We start from the raw sequence: 19,038 nt of genomic DNA on the forward strand, positions 1-19,038 counted from the left end.
GAGGGAAGTGAGAAAGCAATCAGTGTGAGTATTGCGTATTTCAGACTTTCAGCCTCAGGTATGATGTTATTAGCTGTGTGGTTTCTGTACGTGCCATTGACCAGGGTAAGGAGCTTCTTTCGGTTCCTATTTGCTGAGGGTGTTAATCATGAATGGATGTTAAATTCTGTCAAATGTATCAATTGCTATGATCATGCGGTTCTTTTTTGGTTTATCAATATAGTGGATTACACTGACTGATTTTTCAAATGTCAAACCTGCTTTGCAATCCCAGGACAAACCGCACTTGATGTTCATGTAGTATTCCTTTTATGAATTGCTGGATTCAGTTTATTTTGTCAAGGATTTTTGCATATATGTTTATGAGGGATATTGATCTGTAGGCAGCACAGTTTTATTGCGGCCCTCGAGACAGGCTGCCATCCCATAGCAGTATCAGAAGAATTCCATTTTCCAGACAACCGCATATTTGTTTACTGTTGGTCAGAAATTGCATTTTATTGACCTGGCAGAAGGAAACATCTACTGAGCTTGTAGGTAAGAGGTAAATGCCGTTATTTTACATGTGTTATTTAATTTCAAAAACAGGTGTTGTCTTACATTTGTGCTTATTAGGTAGGATTAAGATATGCATAATCACTTCTTTTCAGGCAGAGTATGCTGTCTTAAGAAATATTACAGAATTAAGAAGAATCTATAGCTTTTATAGCAGCCTAGGATGTGATAACTCTCTGGATAACACCTTTCTGATGACAAAGCTTCACTTCTGGAGATTTCTAAAAGACTGCAAATTTCATCACCACAAAATAACTCTTGCTGATATGGACAGGATATTAAATGGTGAGTATTCTAGGTCCTTCGCCTCTTATGGCTTAAAGGACAGTATAACATCGTATGACCTGGAAACCAGTTAAGTAAGAGATGTTGAGGGACTGGGAAGGCCAACGTTGGGAGAAGTGTTCCAGAAATCAGCATATGGTCTTGTTCTCAAGGTGCTTGTGTTGTATGTAAAGAGACAATCTTGTAAAGTAACAGCAACAGTTCAAGACCATGTATAGCAGGGGTCAGCAAGGTATGGCCTGTGGGCCAGGTCCAGCCCAGGTCAACCTGTTCTTGCAAACAGAGCTTTACTGGAACACACCACCATGCCTGTTTGTTATGTATCGTCTGTGGCTGCTTTTGCCCCACGACACCAGCGCTGAGCAATGGCGACAGAGACTGTCTGGACCACCAAGTCTAGTATAGTTAACAGCCGGCTCTTCACAGAAAAGTTTGCCTACCTCTTCCCACCGCTGTCTGTAGTAAAAAAGCACTAAATTGTCAGGTCAGAAGGAGGGAGGATCAGCGAGGGCTTGGAATAGTCTAGAAAAGGCTCTAGGTAGTCTTAGGATTGGTCTTGATTTCAAGTTAGAAAGTTCATGTGATAAATGCGACAATTTTGAAGGTTTTACTCCTTTCAGCTGAATTCTGAGAGGTAGAACTGAAAGCCTCAGATTATATACTTGAAAAATAAAACATTATATTAAGTGTTTGAAAAGTACATAAAATCCACTTAGAATCAGCAGCATGAATCAAATTGTGGCTCAGACTACTCTGAAAAACATTGGGACAAGGTATCTTACAAGTTTCTTGTACAGTAACAAGATAGAGATCTTTCACCTGGGACTTAATTTTTACCTGGATGTTTACATATGTTCACGTGTTCTCTGGGAAGTAAGTACTCCATCGTATTCAGTTCTTTAAATTGTGTACCAGGAGCAAATCAGATAGAAGGCTCTAGAAAATACTAGGCATCCTCCCCATTTTCTTATTTTAGCCAATAAGGACATACCCGTTGAGGACATTCATTCTCCATTTACAACGATACTTCTGAGAACGTTTCTGAACTATCTGCTGCAGTTGGCTTACCACATTCACCACAAAGAGTTCCAGTAAGTACCACCGTAAGGAAGGAGACGGGGGCAGAGCTAACCTGGACTGTAGTTATCATGTTGTCCTCTTTTCTTCAACAGTCATTGTTTTGTCCTTGAAATAAAGGACGAAAAACAAAACTTTTCTGCAAATATTAACCACCAAGCTATGAGATACCAGATTAAAACTTTGAAAACCCTTCACATCTGCATTGTTTCAATATTGCAAATACCCCTTGGGGCTTAATTCAGCAATAAACCTACTCTTCCTTTTTAGGTCAGAATTTCCTGTTTGTCTTATAGCAAAAGGAATATTATGTCTTTTTTTTAAAGAAAGCTTTTTGTTTTGAAGTAATTTTAGATTTATGGAAGTGTTGCCAAGTGAGTTAGTACCTATGTAGCTTTCACCCAAATTCCCCAAATGTTAACCGCTTACATAACCATGGATGTTCATCAAAAGTAAAGCGTAGACACGGCTGTAATTGCACTGACTAAATTACAGACGCTATTAGGGTCTCCCCAGTCTTTCGTTGATGTCCTGTTCCCAGATCCAGGATGCTACATGGCACTTTGCTGTCACGTCCTCTCAGTCTCCTCCAATATGTGACAGTTTCTCAGACTTCAAAAAATACTGGCCAGTTATTTTGTAAAATGTCCCCTGATCTTGGCTTGCTGATGTTTTCTCATGGTGACACTGAGGTGTTGTGGGTTTCGGGGAAGAATGCTGTGGAGGTGAGCTGGCCTTCTCATCATACTGTGTAGGGTGCCTGATGTCACTATGTCTTATTACTAGTGATGTTGACCTTGATCACTCGGCTAGAGTGGTGTTGGTCAGGTTTTTCTACTGTTAACGTACTATTTTTCCCTTTCTATACTCTATTTATTAGAAGCAAATTATTAAGTGTAGCCCACATGCAAGGGGAGGGGAATTAAAATCCAACTCCTGGAGAGAGGGGTAATTATGATCTCTTTTTAATCACAGGAATAGAAGCCCATCGCTTTTTTTGTGTTTTACGAAACTGATGACTGAGAACATTCACCCAAATGCCTGCCACGTCAAAGGTAAATACAAAAACAATAGGATTTAGATTTACCACCATTTTTTTCAAAATGTAAATGTGTAATCATTTTTTGAATGTTGTATTTTTAGGCCGTTTATTCCGTGAGCAACAGCGGACGCTCTACTCGATGAATTACGTCGATAAGTGCTGGGAGATCTATCTCGCTTACTGCAGACCACACACGGCTCCGCCCCATGAGCTAACAATGAAGATGAGAGACTTCCTCTGGATGTTGAAAGTAATCACTTAAGTTTGATACTGGTTTTATATTTATAGGCATTTTGATTTTAAAGAAAGGCAAGATAGTCCAGCTATGATATACAAATAATGAGGTGGAAATTTGGGGTGAATTCTCATGGCCATTGAGTCTCTTTTGGCAGAAGAGAGTGATTCCAATGGTCTGTGAGGGTGGAAGGAACAGAAACGGGTCACCTGGCTAATGTGCTCACACACAAGGGGAAGGGGACGGCCCGTTACCTACGGTATCGTTACTCTTGCACACCTGGGCATTTAAAGAAAGATGAGGGAACATTTATTCTATTTTATGGAATGAAGTATTTCCCAATCCTAAAATCACAGTAAAGCCAACTGAAATCTTAAAAAAAAAAAAAAATAAGGAAAGGAAGGAAGGAAGATGGAAAGATGAATGTCATTTTAAAAAATTATTCACATTAGCCGGGCATGGTGGTGCATGCCTGTAGTCCCAGCTACTTGGGAGGCTGAGGCAGGAGGATGGCTTGAGCCCAGGAGTTTGAGGTTGCTGTGAGCTAGGCTGACGCCACGGCACTCTAGCCCAGGCAACAGAGCAAGACCCTGTCGAAAGAAAGAAGGAAGGGAAGGGAAAGGGAAAGGGAAAGGGAAAGGGAAAGGGAAAGGGAAGGGGAAAGGAAAGGAAAGGCAGAGGACCTGGAAAAAAAAATCATTGAAAAAGTAATTTTTAAAAGTTATTTGTTTGGAAAATAGTGACAACATCTTATTTATACAGTGGCCTCATACCAATTGTTGGTAATTTTTTGTTCCATGATACTTTTGATTTATGCTTGTAGGAATCCAAATGATGAAACTAGAAAAAGCGAATACTAACGATAAAGTGCTTTAAAAAATTTAACACTGTTGTTACATATGAAAAAGTGACAAAAACCTAGTGTCTAACTATAGGAAAATAGTTGCTTAAAAGTATGTGATTGGGGGGATGGAATATTATACAGCTGTTTATTTGTTCATCTTCATGGTTATTTATCATGGAAGAAACTAGGTCATCTGTCCCTGCAGGGTAGGTCAGCCATCCTGAGTTTGCTGACTGCTTCCATGTGCTGGGGTTTAAGATGCTTTTCTTCCCCCACATTTCCAGCGAGTGGTAGTCAGAGTTAGGGGCTTGGCTAGAATCAAGTGTTTTGTTTCTGACACAGCCACAGGTAGTGCTGTGTCTCTTTCTTAACTTCCCTTTCCCTAATGCTGAGGCGGATCAGTGGGTTCGCATGGTGTCAGCATGGTCCTCCCATTAGAATGGTTTCCATAAACCTTCCCCTGGTGGCTTTAGCAACCCCCAGTGGTCATTGCTAATGAGCATTATTTCACTAGGAATTGTACAATGGTAATTTTCTAATTCTGTCATTTCTTCTGCATTTATTCGTTGTGAATCTTAAAGATAGAACTTTACGTGTATTCATCAGATATTTGAGTACTCTGAAATAGTATATACAGGAGAGATAAATGTTTTATGTTTCCATTTATTTTCAGAATAAGTTGATATCTTAGCAGTTCTTCAAAAGTGACTAATGAGCTTTAAAAAAATATTATTAATGCCTGGGTTTATATAATTTTATGTGTTTTAATCCAGTGCAGTCATTTTTATTATCTTTTTGAGACAAGGACTCATTCTGTCACCTGGGCTAGATAGAGTACAGTGACGTCAGCATAGCTCACTGTAACCTCAAACTCCTGGGCTCAAGTGAGCCTCTTAGCTCAGCTACCTAAGGAACTGGGACTATAAGTGCATGCCACCATGCCCAGCTAATTTTTTTATTTTTTGTAGAGTTGGGGGGGGTCTCACTGTGTTGCTCAAGCTGGTCTTGAACTCCTGGCCTCCCAGCCTATAGAGCTGTGTTAATATTTCACACCTGGATCAGCTACTCCCCCATTTTCTATGTCCTGTGCTTATGCCAAAAAAATGCTTTACTAATAGAGGGACTAGGCGCGGGCTAGAGGTAAATACCAATAGAAATTCAGAATGCTGTTCAAAACTATCAGTTCTTAAGATACTAATTTCTGGTACATTTTCTTAAATTGTTATATTGATATAAATTGATGTTTAAATATATAGGCTGGGTGTGGTGGCTCACAGTTGTAACTGAGGTGGGAGGCTCGCTTGGGCCAGGCATATAGAGCTGTTTGTAATTATAGACAGTTATGGTTTGGTCGGTTCTTTCTTTTACAGGATTTTAAAATGATAAATAAAGAATTAACACCAACCAAATTTGTGGAGGTAATGGCAGAGGATAGTCCTTTCATGTGTGATGGCCTTGACAGCAACTTTGAACTAGAGGTTTGTACAGAGTCCTCAAATGGTACAGATTCGATTTGCCAATGAAAATAATCTGAACCCAGATTCATAAAACTATATATTCTTGATTGCATTAGAAAGTAGAGGTTACTGTTAAAAAGAAGGATATTTCAGATGTCAGGAAGTAATGCTGAATAAGAAATGAACACCCAAATGAATCACTCGTCCATCCCCAGGCGTGTCAAGGTGAATGAGACCCTCTGTCTTTTCTTGTATTTCAGTTGGTTTTCCTGGAATTCTTTGAAGCCCTCTTAAGCTTCGCACTCATCTGTGTTACTGACCAAATGACCAAATTGTTTATGAATGCTCCAAATGATGATTTGTCTGGAAACAAATATTCGAATATTTATACAACAGCAAATCAGGTAACAAATATCTTAGAATTTACAGAGCAAGAAATGGTTTTATTCTTGAATGGTTATGCTATCATCAAAACTATCTTGGGCTTTTGTAACCACCTTCCAGGAAGTGATTTAAAACTTAAGAAATAATTTGTCATTTCACATTTTGAAAGGAATGTACTGGTGTTTTTTCACGTTAGGGAAAATGTGTTTCCTGGCCATGGCCCATGAAGTAGAGTCCTGGCCACAGCAGTGGAGATACCATGATGAAGGCCAGGGTCTAGGTGGACCACTAGACTAGATTAGATAACCTGAGGTATTTTATTACAAAATGTTTTATGTATCTAGTGTTTGTGAGAGTGGAAAGCCCGTCCCAGAGCAAATTTCTCAAGGAACAGTTTCGGAATGCACATGAGATGCTAAACAAGTCCCTGAGGACAGGGCTTGTTCACAAGGATGGACACTCCAGGCTTCACTGTGAGACCCTGGCAGAGCAGGGATGGTGCTGGCAATTTATGAAGGATCCAGCCGCTGGGTAGAATGGAGACAAATCAACTTTCAGTGGGGGTTTCAGTCTGGTTTTTGAGATGTGCACTTGGAGCCACAAGGGAGAGTCTTGGGAGCCCAATGAGCCCCACAGCTGGGGATCTCTTCAAAGCTGTGCATGTGAGCAACCTTCTCACTATTGTCCAAGGGGCATCTCTTACCGCAGATACCAGGGATATGCCTTGGATTCCCTGTGGGGAAGCTGGGGACTTCCTGTTCAGTCCCAGCACCTCACTGCCCACCCCACCAGCCAGATATGCCTTCTCTGGGTTGAGGAAATGACTGATGGCTTCTCCAAGTCATCTGAAAGCCTGGTTATGGGCCACAGGCTAGGTCTGGGGCTCTGCTCTGAGGGAAATGAATCATCTGTGATTTCATGGATGGCGTCACCGTGTGCTGGTCCCGGGAACATCCTTAGAAACTGTCCAGGTTTACGCTCGGTCTTTCACATGGCATTCTGGTGGCTTCTGTGTTTTTTGTAGCCTGTGATAGTAATTTGGCCCAGGGATCAGTTCCTGTCATCCTTCATTGGAAAATGGATGTTCATGTCATGCTCCAAGTGGCTCACTGCTCCCTTCTGGCCATTTTTTTTGGTGTAGTATTTTTAGAGTTCGCAGAGATGCTCACAGCAATTTCCCATATTCCAGTAATCTGGGGAAATAAAGGTAGAAGAATTTTTTCCAGAGAGGAAAGAGCCATATGGAGAAGGAGAGCACCCGGAGACATGCAGAAGGCTCCTCGAGTTGTCAGCTGCGTGCACTGACACGTGCACACTCGTGAGAGAAGCACTGGAGGCAAGAAAAGACCCACCGGAAAGAAGTGGAATAATCCTTAGGACTCACACAGGGCTGGGACTAGTTTACATTCCCAACGGCCGGAATGGAGAATCCTTACAGTTAGTAACGGGCCTCGGGCTGAACACTGGCAGCGCACGGCTGCAGCACGCAGGTCCTGGGGTAAAGGCTGTTCTGGGTCCCCTGACAAAGCTTAAAAAGCAAGACTCAAAAGGATCAAACTATTTCCAAGTAACTTAGAACAAAGCAAAAAAAAAAAAATATTTAAAGGAATGCTAAACATTTGCAGCACTCAACAATGTCAAATGCAAAATTACAGCATCTAATGATAACAGCATCTAATGATAACAGCAGGCATGTACGGAGCGGCAAGTCTGACCTGTAATGAGAAGACGGGGTCGGCAAAAGCACACCCAGAAGTGACACACATGCTAGAACTAGGACAAGCATGTTCAAGGACGCAGAGGAAAGCACGAACATGCTAAGGAGAACTGTTACTGATGAAAACCTCTCTGGATGGAATAAACAACAGACTCTATAAAGGAAAAGATGAAACTTGAAGACACAGCAATAGAAACTAAAGCACACAGAAAAAAAAGGCTGGGAAAAAATAATCAGTATCCGCAGGCTATGACACTTTAAGCAGCCCTAATATGTGTGTAATTCACATCCCAGAAGAGAGGAAACAAAAAAATTATTTGAAGAAATAATGGCTGAAAAATGTCCAAAGTTGATGAAAACTATGGATCCACAGATCCCAGAAGCTCAACAAATCCCAACAGAAGAAATATGAAGAAGACTCTATTGAGGAAATTAGAACGAAAATTGCTCTAAGCCAGTGATAAGGAGATCTTACAAGCAGCCAGAGGTAAAAGACACATAATGTTCAGAGGCACAGAGGCGGGAATGACAACAGACTTCTCATTCCAGTGGAAGAACATCTTGAAAGTGCTCAAAGAAAAGAAAAAATCCTATCCGCTTATAATTTAATGCCCAAAAATATGCCTTTCAAAAGTAAAAGTGAAGAGAGAGAATTCTGAGGGATGGTGGCCTGAAGCAGCAGGAGTCTGGCTCCCTGCCTAGGCAGCAATCACACTGGCAGAATCTGTCTTGTGTAAGTCTTTGGAACTTTGCAGTTTGTTGGAGGCTTGTAACTTCCAGGGGGAAGCCTCAGAGGTCAATTGTGGTTAATTTTGGTCAACTTCAGCTCCTAGCCTAGCAGCAGCTACCCGCCCCACGCCCTCAGCATTGTGTCCGGCAGCTGTGCACCTGTCCCTGGAGCAGCCTGCAGGCCGTCTGTGGGAGCCAGGATAGGCAGCAGGGACCTTGCCCTCCAAATACTTGGATCTGTGTTCTGATCACTGGTTTTCTGCTTCTGATTGCAGAGCTGCAGACACAGAGCAGGCAGCCATCGTTGCACCCACTCCCTGTGTTTGCAAGCTCTTCTCCCCTACCGACCGGAGTGACTTCCAGGGGATTTAAAGGGCCAGCATTTACCCCCCCCCCTTTCATTTGTTCATTTTTTTCCCCTTTGGGAGCCAGACATTGAAGACTAGGACTTTCAAAAGCAATTACCCCTATGGGGGAAGTTAGGAAGTCACTGCATGCCCAGAGAAAGGTGAAGCTTGTCAAAGACCTGAGAAGATCTTAAGTTTACACCTCAGGCTCATCCTCGGCATAGAGATAGCCTACGTTCACTTAATTAATTGTTATAAAAAGTCTGATTCCCAGAGAGTTACCACATTATTAGATTAATTTCACCAAAAAGCGGAAGGCCTATAAAGAAACAGGGAGATGTGCTCCATTCAAAGGAAAAGGTAAACCAACAGAAACTGTCCCTGAGAAAGACCAGATGGCAGACCTATGGGACAAAGACTTTAAAACAACTGCTTTATAGATGCACAAAGTCATAAAGAAAGGTATAGAGAAAGTCAAGAAAATGATATGTGAACAAAGTACAAATATCAACAGAGACATGGAATACCTATAAAGAAATAAAATTCTTGAGCTGGAAAGTATAACAACAAATGAAAAATTCACTTGCAGGATTCAAAGGCAGACTTGAGCAGGCTAAGGAACAAATTGGGGAACTTGAAGATAGGACAGTTGAAATTATTGGGTCTGAGAAACAGAAAAAAGACTGAAGAGTGAATAGAGCCTAAAGGACCCACCATCAAGTGGACCCACATATGGATTGTGGGAGTTCCAGGGAAATATAAATAAAAACTGCTTAACACCCATTAGGTTGACTGCTCCCAAAAGGATGTGGAGAAATCGGAACCCTTGTGCACTGTTGGTGGAAATGTAAAATGACACAACCACTGTGAAAAATGGCAATTCACTTTTGGGTATCTACCCAAAAGAACTGAAAGCTGGGTCTCAAAGGGGTGTTTGAACACCCGTGCTCACAGCAGCACTACTCACAATGTCTACAGTGTGGAAGCAACACAAATGTCCATGGACAGATGAATGGATAAGCGAAAATGTGGTTTATCCATACAATGGAATATTATTCAGCCTTAAAAAGGAAGAAATCCTGACATACCCTGCAAGACAGATGAGTCTAAGACATCACGCTAAGTGAAATAAGCCAGTCACAAAAGGGCAAACATAAGATTCTACTTATATGAGGTGCCTAGTGGCGTCAACCTCACAGAGACAGAAAATGCAGAATGGTAGTTGCCAGGGGCTGAAGGGAGGTGGAAATGGGGAGTTACTGTGTGATCGGTAGAGTTTCAGTTCTGCAAGATGAAAAGAGCTCCGGAGTTGACGGTGGTGATGGCTGCACAACAGTACGAACGTGCTTAGCGCCGCTCAACTGTGCACTTAAAAATGGTTAACATGGTAATTTTTGTTATGTGTATTTTACCATAATTAGAGAATTAAAAAAGTGAAGGGAAATAAAGACTTCTCAGACATACAAATGCTGAAAGAATTCATTACTGGAAGACCAGCCACTGAAGAAAGGTTAAAGTAAGTCCTTCAGGCAAAAGGAAAATGTTATCAGATGGAAATCTAGATCTATACAAAGGCACAAAGACAACTGGAAATAGTAACTTTGTGAATAAATACAATTTTGTTCTTTGTTTTGAAATCTCTTGAGAATTGTTTAAAGCAACGATAATAACAGTGTTTGTGAGGTTTATAACGTAAGTATGACAACCACAGTGCCAAGACTAAGAGAGGAGAAATGGGAGTTTAGCATTTTAAGATTCTTATGCTAGATGTGATGTGGTATAATATCACCCGAAGGTAGACGGTGCTGAGTCAAAGAAGTATACCATACATGTTGGGAGTAGTGCTGCACGTACCTGTAGTCGAAGCTACTTGGGAGGCTGAGGCAGGAGGATTGCTTGAGCCCTGGAGTTCAAGGCTGCAGTAAGTTGTGATGCACCACTGCACTCCAGCTTGGGTGACAGAGTGAGACTTGTCTCTTAAAAAAAAAAGTATACTATAAATCATTAAAATACCTATTAGGTATGATTAAAAACAAAGAGTTATGGTTAATAAGTCAGTAAAGGTGATAAAGTACAATTATTAAAAATACTAAATTAATCCAAAAGAAGGAAGCAAATAGCAAGCAAATAGCAACACAGTAGATAATTGCTTTAAATGTAAATGACCTACACAACCCAAATAAAAAGCATAGATTGTAGATTTTGATTGTTTTAATTGATATGACAAACTGTCTACAATAAACCCATTTCAAGTATAAAGACACAAAGAGGTAAAAGTATGGAAAAAACACTATTCAGTGAAAGCTTAGGTGGCTACATCAATAATCGGGCAAATTAGATTTCAGAGTAAAGGGTATTACCAAGGACAGAGTGTCACGTCATAGTCAGCAGCATATAAAAGCTTTGAATAACACTATTAACCAACTTGATCTAAATGCCAACAGCAGCAGAACCCATGCTCTTTTCCAGTGTACATGAAACATTTACCAAGACACATTATATCCTGGGTCATAAAACAAATCCAGTAGTCAAAGTCTGGTGACAGCCCACCGAGATAAGCAGATCGTATCACATCCGTACAATGGACTCCGACTCCACAAGACAATAACTCATGCTACATGCAGCAACGTGGATGAACCTCAAAATAATTATGAAAGAATCCAGGCAGAAAGGGTATATAACATACTATGTGATTACATTTATATAAAATTCTAGAAAGTGCAAAGCGATCTGTAGTGATGGGAAGCAAATCGGTGTTTGCCTGGCAATAGGGGAAGAGGATGGATTTCCAGGGGTGCAAGGAAACTTGGGGGTGGTGGACAGGTTCACTGTCATGACCAAGGTGATGGTCTCACAGGTGTAGATGTGTCAGAACTCATCAAATAGTATATGTGTAGTTTATTATATATCAGTTATACCTCATTAAAATCATATATGTGTGTATATATATATATATATGTACACACACACACACACATGTATATATCCCCATGGAAACCAGAAATCCTTTGATGTGTTTGTCTCTGCTTAGGGCACCCAGAACCAGAGTCCAAGTGCGGTTACAAGTCACGAATCTGATCGCGGTGGCAGTGCCAAGTCATCTTCCAGCAAGTTGGGACTCTTGCCTGATATTAACAAAAGAAAGAAATCAGAGGTTTGTATTTACAGCTAACCATGTGACAGTTGTAGTGTCGCCCACGACTGAGTGCCGACTATGTGAAAGGCACTCCTCTATGTGCTAGGGACTTGACAGGGAACCAAAGGCCCATTCCCTTACAGACTTTCAGTGAGAAAGGAAGAAGACAGCAAGTGAATGATAGTAGCAGCTAACATTATGGGGTGTTTACCAGGTGCCAGGCAGTTCCTAGGTATTAGCTCATCGAATACCCCCCAGCAACCTTCAGGTACGTTTGCCATCTCTAGGAGGGGAGTGAGACACGGAAAGGTTAAGAAACTTGCCCATGGTCACAGAACCAGTAAGTAGTGGAGCTGGGGGTTTGTAGCCAGGCAATTTGACTCCAGAGTTTGCACCTGTTACCACAAGCTGCACTTCACACTTACGAGGTCTCCGTGCTGGAAGGGCGTCTGGCCGAGGTGGGGCCCTGGCTTTTACTCTGGGCGAGGTGGGACAGGAGCTCTCTGAGCAGAGGCGTCAGTAGGCTCTCTGTGATGTCGCTGTTGACAAACCAGCGAGGAAGCTCTTGGCACCATCCCGGCTGGAGGTGACGGTGTCTTGGACTAAGGTGGGCTCTGGTCCAAGGTGTTCTGAAGGGTGTGGGGTCTGCGAGGGAAAGAGAAGGCAAAGATGATTCTAAGGTTTTTGGCCTGAGCAATTAGAACAGAGCTGCCATTTATTATGATGGGAAGACTTGGGACAGTTTTGGGGGCAAAACTAAGGGGTTGATCTTGGACACGTGAGGCTTAAGGTGCGTGATTAGAGTGGCGACAGTGAGCGGTGTGTGGCTGGAGACAAGACAAGAGTTCAAGGGCAGACTCTGGCTGGAGGTAGAAGCGTGGGAGTTATGGCACAAGTGTGCTAGTGAGAGCCACTAATGTGTGAATTTAAGCACAGTTAATTCTACATAATAAATCCTTTCCCAACAGACCCAGGGGATGTGTTTCAGGTCTTTGGTGTTTTGAGGGGGAGCCTTTCAGTACATGCAATAACTTTGTTATTAATTTCTTTAATAGTACAAACATTAGTATTTTATGCAGGTTAAAAAGTTAAATTAGCACACTTGAAGCTCTGACTCGGGGTGGGGGTGGGGGGGGCAAGGGCAATATACATAACCTAAACTTTTGTACCCCCATAATAAGCTGAAATAAAAAAAAGTTAAATTAGCTCAAAGAGAATGTCCTCATGAATAATTTTCTAATTATTTACAATGTAAAAATTTAAACTAGTTTTATTCCATAATGATGCAGAAGTAATATTTTGCTTTCTAATTTTTTTTAAATGTAAAACCCAAGCTCAAGAAGACTCTAAGTGATGAGAAAGTTTCCAAAATGACTTTTAAATCTGCAGCAAAAGGGCTAACCTTTCTCCTACTTCCAAACGGTGAGTATTTTAGCTATAGAAATTTACTATTTACAAATTGTTGCTTATAAGTTATATAAAATCTATAAAAATTTACAACCGTCTTTTTTTAAAATATAATGAGGCTCCTACAGCTGCTTCCAATTCTTCCCCTTGGCTTGACGGAGTTCACTGTCACAGTGGCACCGTACCCACTGAGGCTGTCCCAGGACAGCTGGACCTGCCCCCAGCCCTGCACACCCCTCCCTCAGAGTCCGACGACGCCAATTACATATTTTCTTTACCATCGACTTTTCTCTCTCAAGGTGCTCAAATGAAAAACAACAACAAACAAACCTTTGTTCAATCCCTCATCCTCCTTTTGTTATCCTTTCTCCTTGTTCCTAGGAGAGTGTCTCTAGCGCTCTGCCTGCTGGTGGCACGTCCTCCCTCTGGGGTGATGCCTCACTGTGCGCCTGGCCGCCCGCCCTCACCCCGCCCGCCTCTGGTCCCCTGCGCGCATAATGCCACCTCGCTGACCCTCCCAGTGGCATGTGGCCTCGCTTCCGTGCCACAGCGGGCTCCCGGTGTGCCTCCTTTTCTCATTGCGCCTCTCTAGGGTGGGCCACCCACTGGCTGGTGGGTCCCTGGGGGCTGTGTCCTGGGCCCTCGTCCTGCCTCGCCCCTGCATCCGCCCTATGGTGACTGTCGTTTCCCATGACCTCCTCCCTCTCTAATGGGTCATCCCCACCAGCGTGCACATGCGCACACACCCCCACACACGCTCTAGTGCGTCCAATAAGGAAAAACGTCCTTTCATCTCACGTGCCCCCCTAGAGTCCTCTTTCTTTCTCTGTTCCCTTCGCTGACCGGCGTCTGGGAAAGCCACACACGCACGTCTTCTGCGGCTGCTCTCCCGTTTCTCCCTCGCTCGCTCCGCCTGGCGCTTGTCCTCACTGCGCCACCGACTGCCCTTCCTCATCGGCAGTGACCTCCGTGACGTCACCCCCGGTACTCCTGCCCTCCCATGAACTGACCCCTCAGTAGGAATGAAAACTCTGAGCTTCTCGACATACTCTTCTCACTCGGCTCCTGTGCCCCCTCGCTGTCCTGGTTTCTTCTCGCTCTCATACGAATCTGCAAGGCTGTGTCACTTTGCCCCTGCCTTCAGGGTCCTAGCAGAGAACCACATTTCCTGAGCACTTTCCCAAAGTGCCAGAATCAAGACATACAGTTTCTATAACAGAGAGAGAACTAAAAATGGAACCCCAGTTAATGTACTTTACTGTTGATATTAATGGCTGATATCCCCTGTTCTAGCCACACCTTGATTTTGCCTGGATCTCGCTGGTCACTCCTTTACCCCTGGCTGAGTGCCACCTGTGAATCAGCTGCTGCACCTGTGGCTGGTTCCCTTGGCCCATGTGGCATCTTCTCTCAAAGTCCCACTTCATCTGATTACTACGTGCCGTGGCTGTGACTTACCGTCCTCTGGCTAGCAGGTGTCTCATTGAGAGTTCATTGATGAACATAGTAGGAAGTAATCTTTCTTCATATTCGGTCTTGCTCTGACCTTAATTAGAGTCCTGGATTGTATATATTTCAATTCTCTGAATTTTAAAATCTGCCAAGTGACTAGAAGATCAGAAGTGCTTGAAAGGAGGGGAAAGAATGATGGTAGTTTGAAAGAGTTAGAGATTACTTAGCCTAGACAAGAAGAGGATAAAGAGGGATAATCACTGGGAAATGGTTTTCGTGAGAGTAACCAGCTGTCTAGAGCTCTAGGAGAGAGGATCCACTCAGCACATAGCTATCCTTGTTTTAAAAGCATTTCAGACTTTTATTTATTCAAAGGCAGATATTGTCAAATATTTTGTCCCAGAGATCTGAACAGTTTAGTTGTAGCCCTGTGAAGGACGGCACAGAAAAGTCTCTCCTATGATTCTTGTCATTTCTCTGTCTAGCCTGCCTGTAGTGATCCCATTCACCTCAGTGAAGGCTGCAGGGAGCTGTCTTTTAGGTTTTCTGATCACTACTTATATATTTAACACATCTAAGGACATCATAAAATGATCAACAAAGCTAATTTGGAAGGCCTTAATTTCAAAATGAGTAATATGAAAAATGACATTTATTTTGGCAAAAGAATATATTAAGTGATTCTTAAACCACAAAGTAATTCCATAAACATAAGGTTTATTAACTTGTAGCCCGAGGTGTGACATATGATGCAAACTCAGGGCCTGGAACAAATGTGGAAACAGTATCAAAATTTGAAGCCAAAGGTAACAGCGGATTACAACACATCGATAAAGAAGACAACGACACTCCAGGTATGTTGATTTTAAAGTATCATCCAGCCACTTGGGAATTAAAAGCAAAAACAAAACAAGCAACAACAAAAAGTCTCACCAAACATGAAGTCCTCTATTCTTCTAAATAATATGTAGAGAAAATCAAATTGCATTTCTAAGAATACTTAGAAGGTTGAAATAGCTTAAACATTACCTAGAAGATATGGTCCAAACTATAACCAGAGAAAATTCATAGTATTGTTTTCATTATTAAACAAGAAAATAAAATAACCTAAACATTCAGCCCCAAAAGGCAGAAAGGAGGAATAACAAGACACAAGGAAAGCAGAAGGAAGGCATTAACAAAATCAGCTCACAAGGTCTCCATCAAAGGCCAGAAGTGGCAGCTCACACCTGTAATCCTAAGACCTTGGGATGCTTAGGCAAGAGGATTGCTTGAGGCCAGGAGTTTGAAACAAGCCTGGGCAACAAGCCTGCCTCTACAAAAAAAAGTAGAAAAATCAGCCAGGCATGGTGGTGCGTGCCTGTAGTCCCAGCTACTCAAGAGGCTGAGGCAGAAAGATCACTTGAGCCCAAGAGTTTGAGGCTGCGGTGAGCTATGATGATACCACTGCACTCTAGCCTGGGAAACAGAGCCAGTCTCTGTCTCAAAAAAACAAAAATAAAGTATGTATCAGAAAACAAGAATTGTAAGACTGTCACTCCAAAAGCTGGTTCATTAAGAAAAATAGACATCCTTGATGTCTCCCCCCCCCACTTTCCCTCCTCTTAAAAAAAAAGAAAAGAAAGAAAAAGACATCCTTAACAATAGATGTAAATCTGAATAAAAGTGGTAAAACACATATGCCAAATAGGAAGGTAAAAGTCAATATCCCCAGGTAAGATTTTTAAAATTATAGCAAGAGAATGCTATATACAACCCTAGGCTAATAAATTTGGAATTTTGAAATGATTTTCTAGGAAGATATTAATAACAAAAGCAGACTCAAGACAATGTAGAAAACCTGAATAATCATGGAGAAAAAATGGTCGAAATTTATTCCCCAAATTTAATTTTTATGAGCAAGTATTTTCAAAATTTTAAGAAAGCAGTAATATAAGAATTATAAAATAAAAAGCCTTTCAGTTCATTTAACAAAATTAGCATAACCAAGATATGAAAACTTAAGATAAAAGTCAAAAATAATAGGCCACTGTTCTCAACTATTATAGGAAAGAGAGGGTGACATGGAAACCACCTAGAGTGGGGATTCTGGGAAGATGGGAGTGGCATTTGTATAGTTTTTTCATCTCTCTAGATCCCCACACGAAGACAGCACAATTAGAATAGCAAAACCCAGAAACCATAAGCTGCATATGGTTGTATATACAACCATATTTTATGACAAGGTATCACCATGAAAGCCAACATACAAGTAGATAGGAACAAATCACTAACTACAAAACCTGCATGGCATGAGAATGTAAAAAGAATGCAAGAGAAAGTAACAGATATAAAAGAGAAGCAATTAGGGTATCTGCTGGGCAAGCACAGCAGGCCGAGCAGAGAAAGAGCTCCTGACACAGGGAGGGGTGGAGCACAAGGCATCCTGAGATCTGAAGGGGGAGGCAGCTGGGCCCTGGGGACTCTTGCAACTCACAAACCAAATCCCCTTCCAGGAAAAGCCCAATGCTGAGGAGAAAGTGTGAGAAGCAGAACTCACACTGCGAAGGCTGGGGTGGTGGGGGGCAAAGGAGGTCCGGGTGGAAAGGGATGGGGAAGTAGCTGCAAAAGGTCTCCAAGCACAGGGCCTCCTTTTTCCTTTTGTGAAAAGAACAGGAGTTCTAGAACGATGAGGTAAGAAAAACTGTCATGATTCACTCACCCATACTCTAAAAATTCAGGAAAACCACTTTTCTGTAAAAACAAATAGGTTTGTGGTCAAATCCGAAACAAAATTATAACATTATAAGAAAAAAGAGTAAGAAGAAAAATAATGGATGGTGAAAGCATAAAAACAGAAAGGCCCATAAAACAGATGAAAACTGTCACCTAATACAGCATCCCTTATCTGAAATGTTTTGGATTTCAAATTTTTTTGGACTTTGAAATATTTGTATTATACATTCTGGTTAAGCATCTCTAATCCAAAAAATGTGAAATCTGAAATGATCCAATGAGCATTTTACTTTGAGCATCATGTCAGCACTTAGAATTTCAGATTTTGGAACATTTTGCATTTCAAATTTTCAGATTAGGGATGCTCAACATGTGTTGCAAAATGAGCTAAAAGAAATGGAGAATGTGGTAGAAGAGATGACAGGACAACATGAATCAAAATTAGACAACCTCAGCTGAGAGCATAGAGCTCAGGAAAAAAAATTAGAAATTAAAAAAAAATTTCAAAAATAAAGACCAAACTAGAAGAAGAAAAAGTGAATAAATAAAAAGGGACTGCCTTAAGAGAAACAAAGTGAAAAGGACAATTCAAAAGTCAAAAAGACAAGAAGTGATAAGAAGGATTCAAGAGGAAATAACAGATATACAAGATTCCTAACACAATAAGAGTCCCCTTAAAAGAACACTTAAGCGGTGGAACAGAACAAACATTAAAATCTATACTTTAACAACATTTTCCTAAGATAAAAAGACTTAGGAAAGATTTCAAAGGACATCTGTAAACCTGAGGAAACTGACCCAAAACTACCAACACCAAGACAAATCCTAATAAAACTGCCAGGGAATGAGAGAGGGAAGGAGGGAGGAGAAACGGGCACATGTTAGGGTGTCCAGGCAAAAAGACCAAGTCAGTCATAAAGGAAATAAAATCAGGTTGTCATCAGACATTTTTTTTTGACAACAATGCTTTAAAAGCCAGAAAACAGCAGAGTTCATTTAAGTTCCTCAAAGAGAGAAAGTATGAGCTAAAGTTTTTATATTTAGCCTTCAGATAGGAAGGCTATAGATGAACTATTAAGGCCATTCATGAACCCAAGGACTACTGGCCTTTCAGACAGCACAACCAAGTGACAATAAACTTGGCTATGGGGATTGTGGTGAGCATTCGATACATTCCATCTCACCTCATGAAAGAGGTCTTCCCTGACCATCCCATGACAGTAGCACTCTACCCTGGCATCTGCTCCCTTACCCTGCCCTTGGTTTTGTTCTTTGCAGTGTCACTACCTGAAACCTTTGGACCTCCCCCATTCCTGGGATAGAAGTGTCCAGAGAGCAGCGACTCGGTTCTAATCACTGCTATTTACTATATCCCTGGAGCCTAAGCCATGCTAAGCATCATTCTAGGGACTCAATAAATATTCTTTGAGTGACAGGATTAACGAATGAAGGATCTCATTATCTACCCAGAAAAATGTAAGGGCATTAACTGAAAAGCCGTTAGAAATCAGAGTTAAATGAGATGGCTCATTTACAAAATAGAAGTATTAATCAAAAAGCCTAATACACTAACTTTCCCATATACTTATAAATAGTCAGAAAATATGGAGAAAGTAGAGAAAAAATTAAGAGGAAAGAAGTTCCAAGTTGGTGATA

The 19,038-nt window shown here is 41.5% G+C and overlaps 1 protein-coding gene across 4 annotated transcripts in view; it reads left to right on the plus strand.

Moving 5' to 3' along the window:
• The window catches only part of RSPH10B (radial spoke head 10 homolog B), a 45,563-nt gene that overhangs the window by 21,802 nt on the left and 4,723 nt on the right, over nucleotides 1–19,038 (plus strand). For all 4 annotated transcript variants that reach the window (XM_045541309.1, XM_045541310.1, XM_045541311.1 and 1 more), the window contains 9 exons: nucleotides 651–840; nucleotides 1,817–1,931; nucleotides 2,893–2,972; nucleotides 3,061–3,209; nucleotides 5,409–5,516; nucleotides 5,756–5,899; nucleotides 11,704–11,826; nucleotides 13,143–13,230; nucleotides 15,399–15,521. In XM_045541309.1, the coding sequence (XP_045397265.1) occupies nucleotides 651–840; nucleotides 1,817–1,931; nucleotides 2,893–2,972; nucleotides 3,061–3,209; nucleotides 5,409–5,516; nucleotides 5,756–5,899; nucleotides 11,704–11,826; nucleotides 13,143–13,230; nucleotides 15,399–15,521 (1,120 nt within the window). The remainder of the gene's footprint in view (nucleotides 1–650; nucleotides 841–1,816; nucleotides 1,932–2,892; nucleotides 2,973–3,060; nucleotides 3,210–5,408; nucleotides 5,517–5,755; nucleotides 5,900–11,703; nucleotides 11,827–13,142; nucleotides 13,231–15,398; nucleotides 15,522–19,038) is intronic.

The sequence above is a fragment of the Lemur catta genome, chromosome 2, assembly GCF_020740605.2.
Source record: "Lemur catta isolate mLemCat1 chromosome 2, mLemCat1.pri, whole genome shotgun sequence".
Classification (NCBI taxonomy): domain Eukaryota; kingdom Metazoa; phylum Chordata; class Mammalia; order Primates; family Lemuridae; genus Lemur; species Lemur catta.